This window comes from Paramisgurnus dabryanus, chromosome 3 (genome assembly GCF_030506205.2).
Source record: "Paramisgurnus dabryanus chromosome 3, PD_genome_1.1, whole genome shotgun sequence".
NCBI classification, from domain to species: domain Eukaryota; kingdom Metazoa; phylum Chordata; class Actinopteri; order Cypriniformes; family Cobitidae; genus Paramisgurnus; species Paramisgurnus dabryanus.
The window spans coordinates 3,304,671-3,325,055 of NC_133339.1; the positions used below are offsets into that span (position 1 = coordinate 3,304,671).

At 35.2% G+C, this 20,385-nt stretch overlaps 2 protein-coding genes across 4 annotated transcripts; one reads left to right on the forward strand and one right to left on the reverse strand.

Moving 5' to 3' along the window:
- The first annotated feature begins 7,446 nt into the window (after positions 1 to 7,446).
- Positions 7,447 to 13,665, forward strand: LOC135734127 (erythroblast NAD(P)(+)--arginine ADP-ribosyltransferase-like). Of its 3 annotated transcripts, none has more exons than XM_065252997.2 (3): positions 7,447 to 7,782; positions 12,256 to 12,382; positions 12,456 to 13,665. In XM_065252997.2, the coding sequence occupies exons 2-3, from the start codon at positions 12,326 to 12,328 to the stop codon at positions 13,179 to 13,181; spliced, it is 783 nt and encodes a 260-aa protein (XP_065109069.1). In that variant the 5' UTR covers positions 7,447 to 7,782; positions 12,256 to 12,325; the 3' UTR covers positions 13,182 to 13,665. The 3 variants fall into 3 exon arrangements, with proteins under 3 accessions (XP_065109069.1, XP_065109070.1, XP_065109068.1); XM_065252998.2 differs by lacking the exon at positions 7,447 to 7,782 and adding an exon at positions 11,926 to 12,010; XM_065252996.2 differs by lacking the exon at positions 7,447 to 7,782 and adding an exon at positions 12,000 to 12,090.
- Positions 13,666 to 17,583: 3,918 nt separating this feature from the next.
- On the reverse strand, positions 17,584 to 18,637 carry LOC135733814 (ecto-ADP-ribosyltransferase 4-like). The gene is made up of 2 exons (XM_065252598.1): positions 18,514 to 18,637; positions 17,584 to 18,432 (listed from the first exon to the last, which is right to left on the reverse strand). The coding sequence occupies exons 1-2, from the start codon at positions 18,571 to 18,573 to the stop codon at positions 17,728 to 17,730; spliced, it is 765 nt and encodes a 254-aa protein (XP_065108670.1). The 5' UTR covers positions 18,574 to 18,637; the 3' UTR covers positions 17,584 to 17,727.
- Positions 18,638 to 20,385: the final 1,748 nt, after the last annotated feature.

The following is a 20,385-nucleotide window of genomic DNA, read 5'->3' on the forward strand; positions in this document are numbered from 1 at the left end:
AGGGAGGGAAGCTCACCTCCTACAACATGGCGGGCAGTTCGTACCACCCTCTGTAGTGCTTTGCAGTTGCCAGCAGTGTTGTTCCCATACCAGGCGGTAATGCAACCAGTCAAAATGCCCTCCACTGTGCAGGTGTAAAAAGATCTGATGATCCTAGGGCTCATCCCAAACTTCTTCAGGCACCTGTTGAAAAATAAGCGCTAATTCAGCATTGCATCAGTGTAAACAGTCCATGGAAGATCCTCAGTGATGTGTACGCCAAGGAACTTGAAGATTTTGACCCATTCCACAGGTGTTCCATCTATGGTGATTGAAATCCACCATGGTCTTGTTGATGTTGAGTAAGAGGTGGTTCTCCTGACACCAGTGTCTCAGAGCACACACCTCCTCTCTGTTAGCCATCTCATTATTTTCAAAGCCTACCACTGTTTTATCATCAGCGAATTTGATGATGACGATGAAGCTGGAGCTGTGTGTTGCTACACATTTATGTGAGTACAGGAAGTACAAAAGAGGGCTAAGAACGCAGCCCTGAGGAGCACCTGTGTTGAGAGTCATTGAGTAGGAGATGCTGTTTCCCATTCTGACCACCTGATGTCTGCCTGACAGGAAGTCCAGGATCCAGCCACACAAAGATCTGTTTAGGTCTGTTGCTGCACTATGGTATTGAATGTTGAGCTGTAGTCCAATAACAGCAATCTCACATAGGTGTTCTTGTTATCCAGATAGGACAAGGCAGTGTGTAGGGGGTGAAGGCTTAGGCATCATCTGTAAAGCAATTGCTGCGGTAAGCAAGCTGCAGAGGGTCTAAAGAAGCAGGGAGTACAGAGCATATCGTCGCTGCCTGATGAAACTCATGTATGTCCAAAACGGTTACTTTTCAGGAAGTGAAAAAAACCACTGTATTTGAAATGCAGTTGAATGTAGCGTTGTCATACTTGGTACGCCATCTTTACATGTAACCATATTCTTGCCAGTGTAATGATATTATCCACATTTGACCAAAATTGAGTAAATGGAAATACGTGCATATTTTACAGTAATGGTGGTCGATACGCGTTCTTCCGATCATCATTAGAATGGCCAAGTCACGTTTCATATTGACAGATAAATACGCTCAGTTTATTAAATAGCCTACGTCTTAGTTTAATTAATACGCTTAGTTTATTTAATATTAATTATAAATGTATTAAATGTCTCTTGCAAACTATGAAGGGACAATGAATCAATACCCTGACATGGTAATGCTAGACAGATACTTTGTTTGCACAGTCCTACCATAATTTTGTCACTCCTAGATGTACGTCTGGCGTCAGGGGGGAAACGTTTACATCCATGAAGGTAAGCCATTGTCTCACCAGGTTGTGTTTATTCGGCTATCCAGTGCTGAGCTTCGATGAAACTTGACAGCTTTGACACCAAATGGATATTCCTGAAAATCAGATGACATGATTTTACAACTTTTCATTGGCCATTTAAATATGTGAAGCATACTGTATACAGAAATGAACCTGGACATTCAATCCGTCGAAAATCTCAAAATTGGCAAAATGGACATACGTGGTTTTCATCGGACAGCGACGATATGTAATCTCAAAACCATTGCTGAAGATGGTTGTGAAAGTAATAGGGCGCCAGTCATTTAAGCATGTGATTGTGTTTAGGATTGTAGTCCACATTTTAATCCCTGGGTGGGGCTCCACACTATACGTTACTGTGACTGTTTTCCTTCTCCTTTTTATATTATTGGCTGTAGGCCTATTCACATTCAACCTTCACTATTAAATTGCCAAACAATCTTAATAAGCCTGATTATCATGAATTAACTCGGTGCGAATGCATTTCCTTGATTGATGTTTCAGCCTGCAAGGTTTTAAACTTTCGTTCCTTAAATGCAAATCACACGAGTTAGTAATGTTGTTGTCGCTGTCATATCATTATTATGGGAACTGCAAAGATAAATCTGACTTTATTAATAAAACTGAACATCAAGGCTAAACTTTTAGTCTGGCCTTAGCTTAACCTGCATGTCCCTGGGCTGTGAGAGAAAACCGAATACTTGGAATAAACCCTGACAAAAGGAGAACTTCAATCTCTACACAGAAAGGCCTCTGCTGCTACCCGCTGTGCCACCTTCTCTTCCTATTGCACTTAAACATTTAGATTTCTGCATCAATACACATCGTAAAAAACCTCTTGAAATAAAATTTTATTTGCTTATTAACTGTTGTTCTGTAAAGCTTAATTTCTTAAGCCGATGCTGTTGAGTAAAATAGAGGATCTGTGTGTCACTTAGAACAGAGCAGGGGCCTCATTTATAAAGCTTGAACATAGGATTGTATATATACCAGGGTTCCCACACCTTAGTTAACTTCGAATTCAATTACCTTTCAAGGACTTTCCATGTCCAATACCCTCAAATTCAAGGACTAAATGCGGGAACACTTTTCAAGTGAGAGCAAGGTTACATCGTGTTACCTTTTAAGATACATTGTTACAGTTCCCTTTCGAGGGAACTCGCGCTGCGTCACTGCGGTGACACTTTGGGGACACCTCCAGGGGTAAGTGCGTCTGAATGTGTATATCAAATTCAACCAATGGTGAGGCTTAACGACAAAAACAGGGTGACGTGGGAGGCAGTAAGTATATCTCTATCTGAAATATTACCAAAGACGACGTTACAGGGATGCAGGAAGTATGGCAAGGGAGACGCAGCGTCTCGTTCCCTTCTCAGGGAACAACAGTTACATACTGTACGTAACCCGAGGCATTTTCATTTGTCCAACACAACTATGGAAATAAATCAATTTTGGTATGAATCAACATTCGCATACAGAAGATATAAGCATTTAAAGTGAACAGTTAAGCACGTGTGCTTAAAAAAACTAGCATTTTTATGATATTATCCTACACTACACAGGGAATATGGATTTTCTTTCCAGAAAACTTCTTGCATAAAATAGATCAAGCACTTTCAATGACCTGTATCTATTTAGGTATATTTTCAAAAACTTCCCAGGGCCTTGAATTTTTTCCCCCAGATTCACAAACTTTCAAGAATTTCAAGGACCTGTGGGAACCCTGATATACTTATTTCCCATACATTTTTTTTTATATTTTAAATTTAAATATTGTTTGCAAAAATGTACTGTGTAAGAGGACACTGATATGTGTGAAGGGTTGTCGCTGTTGAAAGTTGATATGTGCGGTCAAGAGGTGTGGCTATGATATCTACCATCAAGGGTTAACACAGAGCCATGAAGTAAACTACTACTGTCAACTAGTAAACTAATACTGTCAACATTCAAACTTTACTGTTTTAGTATTGCAATGTACAATGTGTGTTGATTATTAAAAGGCTGTGGAAACAGAATAACCAGATTTAAAACAGATGACAGATAATTTTTAAACAAAAGAAAACATCTCTAAACATATTTCCTTCATTGGTCAAAACCTCATTCACACCATATGTATACCTCATTTACACTATATGTATACCTCATTCACACCATACTCATCATGATACTCAGCAAACTCTCACCATTTGTTTTCTACAAATAAATGTTCATTTGTGGTTTGCCTTGTTCATCCTTGTCTTACTAACACCTCTTTCAGCAAGAACCTAGTTGTAGTATAGTTATCCATTTCAGTTTAAGTTTATGTTTTTTGTTTTAACACTTTAAAACTGGCTTTCACATTTATGACCAGTGATGGGCTGATGTCTTCTGATGCCCTGTTGTAGTGTTAATCTTTTTTTTTATCTGTCATCTCTGTCTGTTTTTATACCTCTATACCATTGTATCTATCAAGCTTATTCAGGAAGTCCAACCCTGTGACATCATAGGCTGCATTCTGCAAGATGGCCGTACCATTGCATTGAAAACTGTAACAAAACAATACAATACAATACAATAAAAGTTTATTTGTATAGCACATTTAAAAACAATTTAGAATTGACCAAAGTGCTTTACAGAGACGAGAAACAAAAATAGATAAAACAATTTAAAATAAAAATATGAAATAAAAATAACAGTAAGAATCAAATGACATTGAAAGCCAATGAGAAAAGGTAAGTTTTCAGGGCAGATTTAAAAGTAGAGAGAGTTTGGGCAGCTTTTATGTGGGCCGGGAGACTGTTCCATAACTTCGGACCAATGACTGCAAAGGAGCGGTCACCCCTGTTTGTAAGTCTAGTTCTAGGGACAAACAATAAATCAGAATGTCCAGATCTAAGAGCTCTAGACTGAGACGGCAGGTGCAGAAGTTCTGATTAGTACTGTGGTGCCTGGTTCCTCAAAGACTTATAAACAAATAGCAAAACTTTAAAATCAATCCTGACTTATTTACATTTATTTACAAACCTTCTTATTTCATATAAAAATTATTTATTAATGGAGTAGAAGTCAATTTACTAAAAAAAAGTTAAATAGTCTGACTGCTTTATTTTACTTTAAGTTTAAGTTAATTTCACCATATCTGGTGATATTATTTCAACTCTCCTAATGTCTCTCTGGGTGCATCCCAATTCAGGGGCTGCGGTTTTCCAATTTTAAGTATTCTAAAGCCAATGAGGTCACCGGGCTGCAATGAAGGCTGTCCCAATTCGAAGGCTCCTTCACCTGCAGCCTACAAATGTGGCCTTTGTTTCCCCTGAAACCCAGGATCCATAGATGAATCCGTCACAGCCTTAGCTATCCCAAGATAATGCGTGCCGGTTGATGTCTGGGTATTTTGAAAAAAACATTAAGAATTGTAGTAAAAATATTTAGGAATTTAGAGGTCCTTTTCACTGATTTACTATGATTAAATTATGTTTTAAGGATGTGAATTAATATCTGTGTTAATATTATTGCTGCAATATTGTTCACGTTGGGTTTAATTTTGTATATTTCTAAGGTCACCCTTCGTGTTAGATTTAGAAGTGCAGTTAAAGTTCATTTCCTGTGGCAAAGTTGTTCAAACCTTCATTTATTGACAGCAGGCAAAAATGTAAACTGCTGGTTAAATTAACATGCAAGCTTGTGAAATTTTGTGACTCGCAAATCATCAAGTATACTACAGTATAATGTAATGTTAATAGGCCAGATCAAACAAGTATGTTTTTAAAAGAGGCTTATAAATGGAGATAGAAGGTGCCACTTTGATCTCAAGCCAAGCGGCAGGTTGTTCCATAACCGGGGCCCTAGCTACCTAGCCTGGTCCAACCAGACTCTCGTACATTCATTTCATTTGTACAGAGAGTCTGGGTACGCTCCATTGCAAAGCGTTACTTCCGTTAAGGAGGGTCCTCTGTTGAAGTTTAAAACTATTGGACCTGCCCAGAGTCGCTCAGGATCTGCCATAGCCAATCGCTAACGTGTGGTCGTGATGTATATCATGCGCCAAAACCGGCCGGAAACAAGTCCGAATGTTCAGACCAACAAAACTTAGCAAACATTGTTCTTGCATCGCCTTAACATCTGTATATTCGGCAGTTTTGCATCAATGGACCGTATAGCTTTTCTCACGTCTTTCTCCGCTGGTAATTCGCGCACGCATCTCTCTCTCTAACTCTCTCCCACGGGTCCTTCTCTTTCAGTTCTCTGTCTCTCTCTTTTAATAATGAATTTAAATAAATATGATAATTCATTTAAATAAAAGCAATACAATGGCACTACTTTATTTAAAGCGGACGGAGTGCGAGCCTTAACTTAAGAAAATGACCGTCATTTTTACCCGTCTGTTAAAACATTACACTGTAAACATTAATTACAGCTTTAACTTGGCAAATAACCAAGGTATAAGCGGGATAATCCTCGGATAGCCATGCATTAAAGGGTTTTAATGCACTTCGCAGAGGCAACCACCTTCCGCTACGCGTCGGGTGGTTCTTCGCCTCTACGTCGTGCATTAAAACCCTTTAATGCATGGTTAGCCGGGGATTATCCCTTACATATTGCACGGCTGGAAAATTGTTGTATACTTTAAATTTAAAGAACATCAACAGCTGAGCTTATAGGCCAGTTCATACAATATACTGAGACTTGACCTGTTTAAACCAGTTACAGTAAATGAAGCACTAAACCCATCTCTAACCCAGTTTACTTCAAGTATTTTGTCAGTATTTTGTGTATTATTATTGTATGCATGTCCATAAATGCAACTTACAGTACTTGTGTTGTTCATTGATATTACAGCAATGTCCCACTAGATGGCAGTGTTACAAAGTTGAAGTGGGCAAATGGTTTCCTGAGTGCAGTGTGTTGTAGTTCAACAACAGTCATGTTGCTTTCCTCTCAATATAATTTGAACACACCAACAAAAAGAATGAATATGGCACATATGAAGTATATGAGATAGACACAACAGAATACATAAAGCCTTATAAAACTACATGATCAACTTCTCTCATCACTATCACTGCAATGCAGTTTAGACATAGTGGTGTAGTGTGCAGTGCATTAGACAGTTTTATATTTTGAAATGTTATGAAACTGAAATTTGCAGCACTAACTTATAACTTGTTTAAAAGTGTTTATTTGGGTGCTTTATGTTTTTGTCCTATACCAGTGGTCCTTAACTCCAGCACACACTTACTTTTCAGCACAAACCATCGTATTTACACACTAGGGGTGTGCAATGCTGACTAAATGATATCCGTTTCATGGGATTTTTCTCAATAGCCCATGAGATTTTGCAGAAAACTTGAAATAAACATATATTAAATGTGACATAGAATGATTGAACGGAGTATTTATCCTTGTTCTGTGATGTGACATGTAGACAAAAATGTTTTTGTTTGGGTCTGTAATGCCTTAGAAGCTTCCTAAAAACCTCTCTCAGATAGCTCTATTAGGGTGGGGGATTTTAAACAAGTGGTTTTGCACCTATTTGGCTCCCCCTACTGGCTTAACTTGCAATCTCATTACTGATTGGCTGACTTTGCTGCCACTCAAAAAATGCAGCCAATTATTTTAAAGTGGAGGGGCAGTGAGATGCCTGTGATGTCATAAGCATCAGTTTTTCAGATTGGGCCGTTTTCTGGCTGACATTTCTAAAAGAGGAATTTCTATGAGACCGAGATGTTTAGCATGTTTAGCACTTTTTGTATGTTTGTGAATGTGGGTAGAGTACCATTATTCAACAAAGACAAGGTAAAAATGTTTTTTCATTCTCTGTCCCCTTTAATTTACAGACATGGTTTGATTTCTTTACATGGGTTGTTCCAACATCTGATACAAATTTCATGTTAATAGCACTTTTAGAAATATGCTAACCAAGAAAAATGTTGACGTGTTGTGACGATGTCATATTGAAATAAATAAATATATTTATCACTTCGTATTCATCATATCATCATTCAGATGTCAAAACTCATCTATCTATCATTATCACATCATGATTTCTTCAATCCACTGTCATGTCTATGTTGGCATTCAGATGACGATGTGCGAGCTAGCCTTTTTTACCGGTATCTGTCTGACGTGGAGGGGGGTTGGCAAGATGGCGGCTGCCGTTGAAAGACATTGAGGGTGTCTCGCGGAGCTCCGCATGAAATCTCCTGCGGCGATTCATTGTTTTTAACGAGTGTTATCGTCCGTGTTTTATGCGATCGCGCTTCAGGAAGACGCAAGCTATCGTCAACACAGGTGACTAGCTGAGAGTCGCACAGACGCTGCAGGGGAAGCAAAAGCGAGTAGCTACTTTCAAAAGCTTAACTGGATTTAAGGAGTAGGAGTCTTCAGCATACAAATCATCAGTGCCTGAACAGACCCGGAAAACCTGTACCAGACCAGTGAAAAGGTGGCGTGAGTACACATTTGCGCTGTGTATTACAGGTTGCTTTGACTTTGACTGTGACTTTGGATGAGGATTTAAACATTATTTTCCTCTTCTTATATTGTGATTATCTGAAATATTTTTGTTGTGGTTTCTTATTCTTTGTTGTGGTTTCTTATTGTGTGTATAGCTGTGGTCTTTTGAAACGGATTATAATTTTCTTGTGCATATTTTGGGGTTGGAAAATGATGATTGTTTTTTTTTTCTCTTCTTCTTTCACTAATTATTTGAATCGGATCATTTTCATGAAATACACATATTGAAAACAATTCTATGTGTCCTGAGTGGTTGAAATGTTGCATTTTCCTGTGTAAGGAGTGGTGATTATATGGGTTTTTTTTGTATTTATTGTGGGTTTATTAGGCCTATTCTCATAACGTTAGGGGTTTTGTGTTGACAAACCATGACTGCACAAGACCTTTGTACGTTTCCTTTACTTTAACTCAAAACTTAATGACAGAAAACCTGTCTGGCACCCCAGCATATAAAAACCGAACCAAAAGTGAGGGAAAACCGCTACAGTGTTCAATAATTATTTCACCTGCTGTACATCAATGATATACTGTGCTGTGTGTTAATGTTATACTGGGACTGAGTTTATTGCTGATTATGAGTTTATGCTAGTGAATATAAACAATTAAATTTGCCTTAGCTAACATTAACAAAGATTATTAAATGGATCTCTTCTTGTGAACATTAGTTAAATAGTTGCAACCAAATTCATCTTTTTATACTATGCAATAAAAGTATTTTAATCACATGAATATTAATCATTTACACTAGAAGCAAGCACAGCTGCTTACAACTAAAAACTTAAATCTTTAAAACTGTTTTAAAATACTTGTAATGTACGCTATAAATGTTGAATAATGTTGAATGGTTATAATTTTGTGGGTTTGCATCCAACATAACTTTATCAGATCAGTCTTTTTTGAAGTGGTTGAAACTGTGCATTTGAGGAAGCCACAAAATCTGGAAGCCACAAAATGTAAAAGGAAATCTGTATAGAGGTGGTGTTCAATTTTACATTTATTTACAGAAAACAGATGGTAAAAATTAATATGCTGAGATCATGTAAAACTGTAACAGGCTAGCATTAAAATTATAAAAAGCTTAGTTCCAGTCCTTGATTCTGATAGCATATATATTATAAAATAATAAACAGCTGTGAACTCTGAACCCAACCATTCTGTATTGTGCAGCACTATCAGCAATGTTGTAAATCTTAGAAACATTCCTGCATCTCAGTTCTCCTATTGTCCATTCAAAATAGTATTGGAAGTAACGTTGAAAGTTCTGCATGATCTACTGCTTTCAATAAAAAAATGAACTGCAGATCCATCCACAATCTAAAAGCTAATATTACCCTGCATGACCTAAACTCAATGTGAAAGTGAGAAGTTAAGTGATGTTACACTGAATTATTAAATTAAATCATTGACTCTTCGTTGATTTAATTAAGTAAACAATACAGAAAAACATTAAAAAAGATATAATTTATTAAGAAAAGCTAAACTACAAACTGATTTTATTGTGTGTTACTGTTTACAAACTTTACTTTCATTACGCAATAGTGTGTGCTTGCAGCCTCTTTTGCGAAGTAAAAAAAAAACTTATTTTTGTGCTAAAACATTTCTACTTTGATAAAGCTGCTTTGTTACAATAAACATTGTGAAAAGAGCTACAGTATTAGGAGCACTGCCCCCCCCCCCAGACCAGAGACAATTATGATGGAATAGAAATACTCATTTTTTATTTGTCTAATCTTAATATTTTAATATTTTAATAGGTAGAGTGAGCAGTAACTTAGGCTAAATAGTTTTTGCAAAACATTTTAACCTCCTAGTTATTCCTAATGAATACAATTTCTCTGCAATTTTCAGGTTCAGAAAAAATGTTTTTGTCATCTGTGCCTCCCAAATCGCAAAAATATTAGAGCGGATAAAAAATTAAATAAAGTAGAACTGGGCACATGTACTTAGGAGAGAGCAGGGATGAAATAATGTGGGACGACAGTGATTTTCTCAGAGCCCTGACTGTTTGCATTCCAGGTTATGACAGCACATTAAGCATGCAACCCTTGACTGAGCTGCACTTGTTTCTTTTGTCCCGCTGCTGATGTGCTGTTCTGTGAGTTGCATTATTTACTAAAACATATCTTAGAGTCATATCTTAGCTTTACCACCTCCACATTAACCTCTTAGACGTCTAGCCAGCCCCCCCCCACTCTGGCAAGTGGCATACCCAAAATAAAAAGGCTGTTGCTCATGCATCCTACTGTCTACAAACATAACCAAGGTGTCCTTTGAAAGCTAACACTTCAAATTTCACTATTAGAAATGCAGAACTGTTCTAGCAATAACTCTTTCATAGATATGGCAGCAGAAATACAGCATTCAAGATTTTTCTCTTTTGAAAAATTTCCATTTGTACATTTCTATGGCAAAATAATTAACAAGCCAGTGGTAAATATGCCTGAAAATATAATTGATCTAAAACCACAGGTCTTGACAGTCTATTTGTAAAATTTGAAGTTGATACAAGCAAAAAAGGGTTTTTACAAGCTTTTTTGTTATATTGAATGTCTGGGTGTCTTTCAAAAAAAAGCCACTATGAGATTCCAAAGGGACACTTGGTTACCACCTTCTACAATGAGGTCTAACATGCTTATCTGACCATTTCCACACATTTTATTCTGATTTAGTATGTGACAGAATAATATACACTGTTTTTCTGGAAAATATTAACTTTCTGGATGTATTTTAAAAGGCATTTATGTGCATTTTTCTCTGTGACATGAGTCAAAAATGCAAACTTTTACAAAGTATTACACGTAGCTTGGCAGTGCTGTGACATGAGTCAAAAATACAAACTATTTATAAAGTATTTTCAGTGTTATTATCCAGATGTTTATGCACATTTTGAATTTACGAAGAAAAAAAAAACAGCTGGAAACATGACTTGGCTGCCATTACATTATGTTGTCAATTTATATCATGCTAATTTAATTAAATCTTTATATCAGGGTTCCTCAAATCTTACCCACCTGTGATTTTCTAGTGATCATGAAGACATTGATTAGTTTGCTTAGGTGTGTTTGATCAGGGTTGGAGCTTAACTGTGCAATGCTCTGGCCCTCCAGGGTAAGATTTGAGGAACACTGCTTTATATTGTTAAAAACATATTTTTTATTGATTGGCATTGTCAAATACAGTGTTTTCTAAACAATTCAAGTTTGTACTGCTGGTTTACTTTGAAAACATTTGATGAAAACTGAAATTTAATAAAAAATGTAATAAATTATTTTTTGCAAAGATAAAGGACCAAATATGATTGCAGTTACATATTAACAAGGTCATATGTGTATTTAATAAAAACAACAATATAAAAAAATCTAGCCTATATTGTTGTGTTACTTTTGACCCACATGTCTGAGTTGAAAGTAACAATATGCAAACTAGAGAAATTAAACTGTCTTTCTACATTTACCTTACTTATACATTTGTAAAAAAAAAAACAGCTGGTATTGATAGACGACACCTGTGATTTATTGACCACAGCAAATATATTTATAATACATGTCTAAAACATTTTATTTTAAAATTATTATTAATTTTTAAATAGTACTTTTTCCCCTGCTCCCCCTATTATATTTTATATGCACTTATTTAATTCTATTTTTATTTCTCTTGTTTTTGTTCTTATTTTTTACTGTTTTATAATTGTATTCCTGTTTTATTCGTTTTAACACATTTAAACAGTTTTTATTAAAATCACATTCATTTTCTTTTAATTGATATTTTAAATTCTCATGTATCTTTGATTTTTTTTGTCTCTCATTTCTACATACTTTTTTCTCTTATACATTGTTTTCTCATTTCTATGTAAAGCACTTTGAATGACCTCTGTGTATGAAATGTGCTATTCAAATAAACTTGCCTTGCCTTGCCTATTATCTTAAGTCAGCATGTAGCTAAATAAAACCTGTCTGTGTCTTGCCAGACATCCTGACAGACGAAAAATTGCGCAATAGAATCTTAGAAACTAAAATGGGAACTCTGGAAAACATAGATTTTATATATAGATGCATTCAGTTTTGGGAATGTGGTGCATTTGTCCCGCCTTTCATTTCAAAATAATATAAAACCCAATGAGATTGTTCCTTATTGCAACTTTTGGTTCATGCATACAGGTATGAAATTTTAACTTTTTATAGACTTTACATCTTACTTTACTGAACAAAAATACCTGAAGCTCTTAACATCTGAAAAGGTTTGTTACTCTAAATGTTTTTATCTCATCAAGGATGTCTGTAAAGTTTTAATTAATAGCAGGTTTGGTTAAAGAAATCTTTGCTTAAAATTTTTTTTAATGGATATTGTAGTATTTTGGATTTCTAACACTGTCTAACACAATATTGTATTTTTGGTCCTGCAGATTCTTCACTGTACCTTTTTCATATCTGATATCCATTTTTTGTTCATCTGTGGATTGAGACTAAATCGGGATGTTGGCCACTGCAGCTCTTATTCTCATTGTCACCAGTAAAGCTGTCCTAGGAAAGGTAAGATTAAGTTATGAGTCTGTACTGTTTAAGCAGTATTATGATGTGAAGTTATAATTTCTCATTGCTATAGGATGATAAAGAGCCTGGTGATGGACAGATATATCCATTAGATATGGCACCGGATTCAGTTGATGACATGTATGATCGTTGCACAGACAAGATGGAAGTGCGGGTGCTAACAACATATTTAAACAAAGAAATCTGTCCTAACATCTCTTTCTTTGGGGACGTTTGGTTGTCTAGTACAGGACGAATGCCTGGACTAGATCAACTGAAAATCCACAATTTAATTGCAATTCATATGTACAGTCGTTATGTGATATATGAACCGTTCAATCAGGATGTTAGGACTGGTAAACAAAAATACCAAAACAACACATACACGTGGTATTCACTTCACTTCTTTTTGACACAAGCAATACAGATTCTAAAGAAAACTCAAACAGAATGCATGGTAACTTATCGTGGTACCAATGTTACGTTTAATGAGTCTGTTCTATACAAAGAGATCCGGTTTGGTTCATTTGCATCCTCCTCTCTTGATCGTGAAGTAGCAAGGGAATTTGGAATTGAATCTTGTTTTGAAATCGAGACTTGTCATGGTGCCAATGTGTCAAAATATTCCCAGAAACCTGATGAAGAAGAGGTGCTGATTCCCCCATATGAGACATTTAATGTCACTGATATAAGAAAGGATGACTGGTGTAAGACTGTGTTTAAACTGAATAGCACTGGTATAAGAAGTGACTTAAACTGTGCTGTGGCATCAGCCAAGCCCCAGATATCACAATGCTAATCTCTCTGGCTGATTGGCTTTTATATTATCATATAATCTTTTTTATAATAAGTGTCGCTGTCATTGTACTAACATTTCATAAATCAATCCTAATGTTTTTGTTTTGTAAGATTGCACTGAGCATTAACTTCAATTAATGTTTAAAACTGTCTCCTTTTTACTCTGATTCACAGTGTTACGCTTATAATAATGATTTATAATTTGAGCTGTCAGGTCTGATTTTGCAAGCAACTTTATGTGTTAAATAAGATAGAGAAACAAAGTGAAGGATTGCAGCTTTAAGGACCTGAATAAGAATTGTTCAGAGGTTTTTATTAGAATATGCAGTATTACATGCAACTTAATTTTATGTTTTTGTGCATATTTGTTGTCATATTTGATGCACTTTGCCATCATGCTTTGAAAACCATGTTTTAAATATCAGTTAAGCAAAAAATCCAAAAGCATTTGTCAATTATAGCATTAATAAACTGCACTTACTGTACTTTTCAGTGTTGTATGTAGTTATTATTACATGGCTCTCTGAAATACTTGATTCTGATTTTGTCAGAGGTGACATTTATTCTCCAACAACAACCACTTAAACTAACACACATCTCACTTGGGTCATGCAATTTTGACCTATTTGCTTATGTATCACTTTTAAGTTTCTGTTCTTTTCCCAGCTATTTGTTATGAGCTAATAAAACATTTAAAATCAAAGTTTTGTGCCTAATTGTGTTTTATAGCGAGCCACATATGTGTCATTTACACTGGGGCAGCTGGAGATATGTCCCCACCACTTTTTGAAAGTTGTCATGATTGTCATGACCTTTTTACATATTGTAATATTTTATTGTTATTGTATGTTATTATGTCTTATGAATTGTTTTTAAGGTTGGATTGCTGAATGTCTGGTCTGCACATCTGCGCAACTAATGTGTTGTTTTTAACACATTCGTTCTAAGAGTGTATATATATATATATATTTTTTTAGATTTTTTTACACCCCATTGGCAGATACTTTTGCCTGTATTAATAAAAAAATTCACTTAAATTGTATTAAATATATATATAATAAAATATAATATTTAAAAAATACTTAAAATACTAAAAATAAGATTTCTTTTTTCTTAAAAACTCACCCCATTGGCAGAAAATTTTGCTTGTTTTTAGCACAAATTCACTTAAATTGTATAGACTTATTTTCTTACATCATTTTGCTCATTAAGAAAATACATCTTGATTTAAGAATTTTTAGATATTTCTACTGAAAACAAGACAAAAATACTAAGTAAGAAAGTCATTTTTTGCAGTGAACGACTGCAAAAAAAGATTTTCAAGAAAAAATGTAGTAGTATTATTGTCTCGTTTTCAGTAAAAATATCTAAAAATTCTTAAATTAAATGCTTTTTTTGATGAGCAAAACGACCCAAAAAAATAAAATATCAAAAAATATCAAATGTAAGTGATTTTGTGCATAAAACAAGCAAACAAATGGGGTAAGCAAAACATCTTGAACATTTTTCTTAAACACTAAATTCAAGAAAATTTTTTGCTTGTTTTATGCATGAAATCACTTAAATCACTTATTTTCTTGGGTCGTTTTGCTCATCAAGAAAAAGCATCTTTATTTAAGATTTTTTTTATATTTTTACTGAAAACAAGAGAAAAATACTAAGAAATCTTTTCTTGAAAACCATTTTTTTTTTTTTTTTTTGCAGTGTGGTTTTGTGGTCCAGGGTCACATATGTTGTGTTGTGTGCTTATGGTGTGTTTTCTTTTACATATGTAATGAATTTCATTGTAATCATTGACTTAATGTTCTGCTGATTTCTACAGTATGGTGCTTTGGCACTGCTCCTTTGAGCTGGTGTTGTTTTGTGTGGTTTTTTGTTGTTGACTGGCCTACGCTATGCCCATTTTTGATGCGCAGTTATTTAATATTTTTCCAGTCCTGCTGTAATGTTTTTTATCTGATCTTTTTACCCATGATTTTATTATAGTAGCCCATCAAGTTTAATGATCATATTTTTAGTAAAATTTTAGTTGAACCATGATTAATTTGTTACTATGGTATTAGTAAATACAAATAACAACCAACAAGACGGACAAATGGATCCAATCTCCAGATCAAAAGAGATTCATTGTGCCCCTGTAGACAGGTTAAATAACAGTACTGTACAGTATGTATTCAGCATAAGTGTATTGATGTTTTCCATTAATATTATTGCTAGTATAATACTGTGTTATGTTGCATTTTATTTCTGTATTACTAAGGTTTAATTTTATATACTGTTAACTATCCATAAAGCAGATTGAGCAATGTGCCACCAGATGGCAATGTTACAAAGTTGAAGTGGACAAATCAGTCCTTGATTCTGATTGGTCAATAGCATAAATTTATTGTAAAATAACAAACAGCTGTAAACTCTGCACCCAACCATTTTGTGTATCATTGTGCAGCACTCTTAATAATGTTGTAAATCCTAGAAATATCTCTGAATCCCAGTTCTTCTGCTGTCCATTCCAAATTTCATTCCCTCAAAGCGCGCTCCCAATACGTCGGTTCCCCTCCTTCAGTGAACGAGGGTTACATACGTAACCAAGATGTTCTCCTACCGTCCATTCCAAATAGTATTCAACATAACAATTAGCAATTAGTCTCAAATTGTAGTATGTTGAAATTAGTAATTTATATGTTCCTGCATGGTCTAAAGCTTTCAGTAAAAAAAAATCCACATCAATCCATCCAAGTGATGCTACTGAATTTTTTAATTAAAACAGTGACACGTCATTGATTTAATAAAATTAAATAAGATATCATTCATTAAGTGTTGAATGTTAGTTTTTATATTGAATACATACGAATTAACAAAAATTGTATGAATTAACAAAAATTGTGCATCATTAAGTTAACAATAAAATAAATTACCTTTTAGTGGGAATCTGAGCAGAATTTCTTACCTCCTGAAAGACTGGACTAGTGAATATAGTTAAAGAATAGCAAGAAAAATGAAATAATGTTGTTGAGAAATACTGTAGGGTGAATAATCGCTTCTCTGAACCAGGATAACAATAGACTGGTCTGCCAACTTTGGAGCGGATCCACCCATGGAGTCTACTGTTTTGGTATTGTCCAGTCTACCCTGGCTGCCAGAAAACGTTTTAAAATTAACTGTCTTTGGGAAAAAAAGAAAAAAGTTAAAAGAACTGTGTAATATAATAAGCAGGTAAAGAAGTGGCTATGTCCATGTTTAATTAGTAATTGAAGCATACTCTGCTTATGATTAAAATGGGGGGTGTAGTGGAACCAACCTGCAGACAGAGGGTGCTCTTGAGTGGGTTAAGGGATGTAAAAGAGATGAGGGAAATTATGTTCGGTATGTGAGCCACATTTTTATCACACACAGGGAACTAAAACTCGCTCATTGCAAACCTCCCTTGTTTATAAATGGACATATTGTTTTTTTTTTTTTTGTTAAAAGACGTTGTAATAGAGGCAAGGTATCTGCCATCTAGTTGGTTGCAGCAATGGGGACTACAAACCAAGATGGCCACCGGGTCCCGGACTACATTACCCAGGTTTCTCAATGGTGGAGAGAGCTGTTGCGAGTGAAGGAGAAAAGCTGTTAATGAGCTGAGAACAGAGAGTCTTGATTGTTTTGTGTTTGATAGGACACACAAAGAGAAGCTGGAATAGGTTTGGTTAAAAATCGTTGGTATTTAAGTTGATGTTTGAAAAGAACCCAGTGATTTGATCTCTGCCTGGACTCGATTTGTGAAACAACCCACACTTGGGTGATACCCTACCTCTCACGATGCCACAACGTATTTATTTTTTGTTTTGTTTTGTTAAAAGACGTCAAAAGTAAGAAGGTGAGAAGCTATATAGTAACTTAAGCAGCTTATATTTTGCCCATATGCATTGCACTGAAATTCACAATGATTTCACATCAGTAATGCATTGATAGAGAGTTCTTACATTATGTGTGATAATTGTAGAGAGAGAGAGAGAGAGAGAGAGAGAGAGACAGACAGACAGAGAGGTTTAAATATATCTTTAATCAGTTAAGTTACTCACAAATTTGTGATGTGTGTTAAACCTATGTGGTAATACAAATGTATTATTCTGTCAAAAACCACTGTTGCTACACTTTGGGGCGGTTTCCTAGACAAAACTTTGTTATATTTTCTAATCAAACTAAGGCCAAGTTCTGGCTTAAGCTTATCCCTGTCTGGGAACCCACCGTTATAACTATAATTAAACCATGATTTTTCATGCAGGTATCCCTTATTTATCATTATTATAATAACAAGATAATAAAGACAGCTATAATTAAGAATTGGACACAAAATATTGATTTAAAATATTTTATTATTATATTATAAACAAAACAACAAATATGCAAGAAACATTTTAAGTTGCATTTAATTCGGCTTGTGATAAAAAAAAAAAACGATTCTCATTTGTGTCATTTAAGCTGCAATCCTGAAAGCTTGCTTAATATATCAAAGAAAAATGATTATATGTAAATGCTGATTATTCAGAGATAATGACAGTGTGCTATTTAATTTTCTTGCACAATTTACAGTTTAGGTTACTTTTTATACCAGTGCTATTCAACACAAACACAGTGTTACACCAGTCATCCTTCTGACCTTTCCTGATATCAGTGACTTTAAATGTCTCGTATGGGGGAATCAACACCTCTTTCTGATCACGGTACCAGGAGTAGTTTGACACATCAGCACCGTAACAAGTCTCAATTTCAAAACAAGATTCAGTTCCAAACTTCTCTTCTACATCAGGCTCAAGAGAGGAGGACGCAAATGAGCCAAAACGAATCTCTTTGTTCTTGACACTATTAAATTTAACACTGGTACGACGATAAGTTGATATGCATCCATTTTGCGTTTGTTTAAGAGTCTGTATCGCTCGTGTCAACCAAAAGTAAAGTGTATACCATGAGAATGTCTTGTTTTGGTATTTCTCTCTACCAGTCCTAACATCCTTATTGAAGTCTTTATATAGGCCTCCTATAACACCAGTATACACAGCAATGGCAATTAAATGGTTTTTAGTTAAGTTATCTTTTTTTTCCTTGATTTTCTTTTGACCTTCCCCCCAAGCATTTTTAAAGCCTATGTTAGCTTTAATTTCTTTGTTTAGATAGTTTTCATTCTCCACCAAGTTGTTCATGTCAGCTGCACAGCCATCATACCGGTCATCAACTGAATTCTCTGCCATATCCAATGGAATGCTGTCATCCTATATCCAAAATTATAATAACTTTAGTAATAATTCCATTATGCTTGTACAATAGTATACAGACTCATAATTCAATCTTACCTTTCCTAGGACAACATTACTGGTGACAATGAGAATAAGAGCTGCAGTGGTCAACATCATGATGTAGTCTGAATCCTCAGATGAACAACGAATGGAGATCAGGTATGAATATAATAATGTGAAGAAGCTGCAAAAGACAACAAATACAACATTGTTTCAAATTCAAAATCTCTTGCGTCGTTTCTGATTTATTCAACATTTTCTTTGAGACATTTTAAAATTTAGTTTTTAAACCAAACATTAACAGTAAATATATAATCAGGTGATTTTTCTCAACAAAAATAAAAAAGTGCTTTAATAGTATTAAAAGTTTGTAATCATAGAGGAACCATTTTTAGAGAGCTAAAGAACACCTACTGTATATAACACCTCTATACAACCATAGGTGTTTTTTAAGAGTGTACAAGATTTCATAAATAGAGTACCAAATATCAAAGTATAAGTTCAGTAACATGATTAAAGTGTATAGAAATTTAAGATATCATACCTGTATGCATGAAGAATGAGTGGCAATGAGGAACAAACTCTGAGGGTTTTATACTTTCTGAAAGTAGTAGGCGGGTCAAAGACAAACTAAATACTAAGAAAACATCATCAGTTCTTAGAAAACTCATCACATCTGAATATATTAACAGTTTATAAAACTGCTGAGAATAATAACACCCAGATTTTCATTTGTCTGTCAAAGGATTTTGTAAATAGACTTGTAAAGATCCAACTATGATTATGTCAAATATAGTTATTGTTTTTTAATTATAATTATATATTTTTGCACGATTAACTTTGTACAATTTATACAAATTAGCCATCTTGTAAAATATGAATGAATTCTTGTGAGATCAGGCTGGTTTGTATTAGGTCACTGGTTCGAGGATCACAGCTAGCAAGTTGTTGCAAGTTGTGTAGTTGTTCCTGTAGCCAGTGATGCAATATCTGCCCAGTGCTCCGTGTGTGTGTGTGTGTGTGTGTGTGTGTGTGTGTGTGTGTGTGTGTGTGTGTGTGTGTGTGTGTACCTGGTAATTATCACGTTGTGGGGACCAATTGTCCCCACAAAGATAGGAATACCAGTGTTTTTGTGACCTTGTGGGGACATTTTGATGTCCCCATGAGGAAACAAGCTTATAAATCAAACATGATGATGTTTATTGAAAATCTAAGGTACAAGAAAGGTTTTTGTGATGGTTGGGGTTAGGGAATGGGGCAGGTAAGGGGAATAGAATATACAGTTTGTACAGTATAAAATGCATTACGTCTATGGAATGTCCCCACAAAACATGGTAACCAGAATGTGTGTGTGTGTGTGTGTGTGTGTGTGTGTGTGTGGCATGTGTGTGTTCTCTACTTATTGGGATGGGTTAAATACAGGCATGACTTTTCGAGTATAGGCAACCATACTTTACAGTCATGACAATTTTAATTCAATTTACTAGGTTGCTTTCCAGTGGTGTTAAACAAGATGGCAGCCAGCTGAAGCAAACTTTTCTTTTCATGATTTTACATTTCTTTAGGTGTGTGAGTGTTAGTACATGTTAACCCTCCGCAAAGTTACAAAACACAAAGTCTGTGATGATGCAGGTGATTGTCTCCGACTTGAATCTCATTTCTTTGACTACAAGGATTGTAGGCAACAGTTTACTTCTGCAGCTGGTAGATGTGGACTCGATGCACATTATAATTCCACCTGCTTCTGACTCACAGCCTGTAAGTAGCCTATGTGGCCTATCTTGGGTCAGGCAAAGAGTTCAAAGAGCTCGGCTATCTTGGGTCAGACAAAGAGTTCAAGGAGCTTAGGGACAGCCAACTTGGACCAGGCAGAGAGTTCAGGGAGCTCGGAAATTGCCATCTTGGGCCGGGCAGAGAGTTCAGGGATTT

Excerpts from the sequence above, each read along its gene's own strand:
- LOC135734127 (XM_065252997.2), top strand. The coding sequence starts at position 12,326 with ATGTTGGCCACTGCAGCTCTTATTCTCATTGTCACCAGTAAAGCTGTC. Across the intron at positions 12,383-12,455 it reads GTAAAGCTGTCCTAGGAAAG|GATGATAAAGAGCCTGGTGA; the intron begins GTAAGATTAAGT and ends TCATTGCTATAG.
- LOC135733814 (XM_065252598.1), bottom strand. The coding sequence starts at position 18,573 with ATGATGTTGACCACTGCAGCTCTTATTCTCATTGTCACCAGTAATGTT. Across the intron at positions 18,433-18,513 it reads GTAATGTTGTCCTAGGAAAG|GATGACAGCATTCCATTGGA; the intron begins GTAAGATTGAAT and ends TTTTGGATATAG.